At 44.6% G+C, this 3,727-nt stretch overlaps 1 protein-coding gene across 1 annotated transcript; it reads right to left on the bottom strand.

The window, feature by feature from the left end:
• Positions 1-165: 165 nt before the first annotated feature.
• LOC104500876 (acyl-coenzyme A synthetase ACSM4, mitochondrial-like) lies at positions 166-3,517 on the bottom strand (the record flags this gene model as incomplete). The annotated part of the gene is made up of 4 exons (XM_010144598.1): positions 3,317-3,517; positions 2,661-2,871; positions 2,198-2,405; positions 166-309 (listed from the first exon to the last, which is right to left on the bottom strand). Coding segments are annotated over exons 1-4 (764 nt in total), but the record flags the coding sequence as incomplete, so codon positions are not given.
• Positions 3,518-3,727: the final 210 nt, after the last annotated feature.

Here is a 3,727-nt window from a genome sequence, read left to right on the forward strand (position 1 = left end):
TATATATATCTATCTCTCCTTGCTTCCCGTGTAAAATTCAGCTGAGGAGACCAAAAGAAATGACACATACAGTATTGTTACTCTATCATAATTTTATCACACACACAACCACCTGTTTTCTCCGCCTGGCAGAGTTGTAAAGGCATGGTTAGCTGAATACCTTACCTTCCACAGAGGAAAAAACCCAGACCAAAGCTTCCATAGGAATGTTCAACCATTTTGGGAGTGCCTGTGGTGCCACTGGTAAAATAGATCATCATTGGATCCTGGCTTTTTGTCTTCACGCAGTTATGGACAATAGGGACAGCCCTTAAAAAAACAAGAGGTTATATGAAATTGTGGCTGGTGTTATTCAACACACTTAGCTTGGATCCTTTTTGCCAAATACAGGCAGGACTATTTGTATAGAGAAATGTGAGGGCTAAGAAACTACTGAGATCCCCTCACTCTTGCACTGCTGCTTCTGTGTTAAAGTGTTGCTGATCTTCCTCTAACTATTCCTCACGCTACTTCCTCTAACTATTCCACACTACTCTCCAGAGTACAAGCACTGACTCGCTCTCTATTATTTGCCTCCCTCAACCACCACCAAAAGGGCCATCGTGTTGTGTCCTTCAGAAAGAGTTATCTTCCAGCCTTAACGCGATCAGCTGGCGGAGGACCCACCATTTCTTTTGGTAGGCGGTCCCACTGGTTAATCACCTTTGCCTTGTTTGGGGAGACTCAAACTCTTGGTCATCTGCCACAATTCAGGGAAATATTTCTCATTGCTTACTAGGATGAGAAAGAAAAACTGTTTCTCTGTCTCTGCCAGGCCTGATGATGGTTTTGCTTGGCATGCAAATATTGCCTACGCCTGCAAGGCTGGGCGCGGGAGGTCTGTCTCTCCAGGCCAGAGACCCCTGCGCTGGCTGGCAGGCTGCCCAGAAGCCCTCACTCGGGAGCCCCGCAGCCTCCTGGCTGGCTGCGCGCTCGGCGAAGGCAGCCGAGGACACGGGGAGCTGGGAAGTCTGGGCAGTTAGCCCACTAGGCAGGCAGGCTGCCAGTGATCTGGCAAGGCAGCAAGCCAGTCAGGACAGCGACCCAGCACTCTGGGAGGACTGGGAGCCTGGCAGCTGAGCAACCCTGGAGCCAGATAACCAACATTTTTCCAGGCAGCTATCTGGGGAAACGAGACAGCCTACCTGCCCGAACCGCCAGAGACGGCCTCTGCAGGACTGACACAGCTCCAGACAATACTTAGTTTTTATCAAATCAGTTTTACCATCTCCCACGGAACTGAACCATGGAGTAGTAGCCCAGCATGAAAAAGGATTCATCAAATCAGCCTGACAATGTTTCAGTAGATCTAGGAGGTTTGAGAATGCATTGTTACTGCTTCCTCTGTCTTCCAGTGTAGTGACGCTCAAGTAGGCAATTGTTCCAAAATGGAAATCCAGCAAGAGTGTACAGCACAGTAAGCTGTCCAGGTCACGCTAATTCAGACACCTGCGGCTGTGAGAACATATGGTATATCTTATAAAGCTCTTAAAGTGACCAAGGAGCTTGGATCCTACCTTGAAAGAATGGTTTTAGCTACATGGATGCTTTTAGCAAAATATCAGCTGGTAAAATCACACCTAGGGCCTTGGGCAGACTGCAGCAGGGTTTGTGCTTCCCTTCCCCGCTCTGCCTCTCCACCCCTTCCACAGTCCCATGCACTGCCGTCAAGAGCTGTCTGTTTGGTGCCATTTCAGTAGCTGCTTGTCAGTGAGGCATCTCGATTCCTTATCACGTTATGTTCGTTTTGCAGTGCCCTTTTTTAGCCTTTCATAGTGAAAAGCTATTCACGTTAGCCTTATTATCACCAAGTTTTAGGAATATGGATTGCAGTAATTTGTATAGGATATTTTCCTTCACGCTTTAGAGGGTAAATAGCCCATGGCTACTAATAAAAGAGGCCTCCCTGTCTATTTTTCTATATTATGTCATAACTATATAACAAACCTAGACATCATAAGACTATACTTATTTTTCAATTTAGCAATTTAGCTATTGCCAGTCACTTTCTTCACAGAAAAGGGACTAAATTTGCTTCTCTCCCACCTCCTCAAAAGTATCTAGTTTATTAATGAGATGCAAGTGCACAAGTATGTTTCAACATGAGAAATTTTCCACTAGAGATAACTATGATGGAGTTAAGGTAGAAGGCACTTACTTGAGCAAATCATTGAAGTTCAGCCACTCTGCTCTGCTGCTTTCAGATATGATTAGCTTTGTTTTCAGAAACTGGCACTTGGATGCCACCGAGTCCACCACAGGAGCAAGTGCATCAGTTGTAACAATGCACTTAGCCTTGGAAGCCAGCAATCTATAGCAAATGTCTTGTGCTGTCAGTTGCGTTGACCCTGGGATGATGGTAACACCTGGAAGTGCAGTAAAATTGCAAATTTATTATGAAATTGATTTAACACAATCAACAAAAGCCACAGAAAGTGAAAGAAAAATGATGAAGGGAATTCCATCAGTCGTAAGGGACTACCCCTGTCAGCCCCTTTGATTGTCAAATGTTCAAGCTACAAAGTCAAATAAGAATCACAGCTGTTAAATGAACTGTTAAACAACTTTGGGCATAGAAGGTACCAAACAATCTACAGACTGTTCGGAATGACATAATTCACCTGTTCGCATACAAGCCACGTTCAGCAGCCACCACTCCGGGATTCGGGGTAGAATCACTAAAACTCGGTCTCCTCTTTGCAGACTGCATGGCCCAGAGAGCATGTTGGCCACTTTTTGGGACAGGAATCCCAGCTCTTCAAAGCTCCATTTAACTTCATCTCCTTTTCCATTTATCCACCACAGAGCCGGATTTGATGGTCCCTTTCGTTCCTATCCGCAACACAAGGGTAAATAGCATGCTGGTTATTCCTTGCAGAGTTTTTCTGGGATGCTCCAAGCAGTGGAATCTGAGAGTGTTACATGTTCTAGGCCAGTGATATTAAGCAAGTTTTGCTTAAAAGAGCCCTTTTCCAAGGCTTGTGTAAGTTGGTGTGTATATCTACCTGATTTGCAGTGCTTATAATTTACTTAGAGACTTTTACCAACCCAGCACTGCACAACCGACTGAACCAGGGTCACAGAGACAAAGCGCGGTGTCCTCTCCAATGCTAAAGCAAATTGCCTCTCCTTTCTCTGCAATGTAAGATTATGTTTAAATAGAAATAGGGAAGGAAATTCTGGTTCCACTGCAGCCAGTGATAGTTTTAGACTTGACTCTGCGGATAAAGACACAGTTTCACTAAAAACACCGAATCTACAGGGTCAGAAATGCTACCTTTTCTATTCGAGACCACTTGTCCAGCACATCACTTGCAAAATTGAAGTACTCGGGTACTTCCTGTTCATTACGACTGATAGCTTCATAATCGGAGAAATTCAAAGGTGCAAGAGTCTTGTGGTACTGGTGAAATAATCTGTGGAATGTCTGGATGCTCCATGGGGACCGCAAGACTTGAAATTCATGTAAAATCTTCATGGCACAAAAGCAAATATATGGGGACTTTTGGACACGATAACCATCAGAACTATTTTTCAGTGATTAATTCCCTCCTACAAGAGACAGAAAAAATAATAATAGTATTATGATGTGCACATTCCCAGATGAGCTGTTGGCTCCAAAGGGAACAGATGTTTGCTGGGAGCAAGTCCATCTCTTTATGATACCTTACCCCACCTCTCCTTACGG

Source organism: Buceros rhinoceros, unplaced genomic scaffold, assembly GCF_000710305.1.
Source record: "Buceros rhinoceros silvestris isolate BGI_N320 unplaced genomic scaffold, ASM71030v1 scaffold18271, whole genome shotgun sequence".
Taxonomy (NCBI): Eukaryota; Metazoa; Chordata; class Aves; order Bucerotiformes; family Bucerotidae; genus Buceros; species Buceros rhinoceros.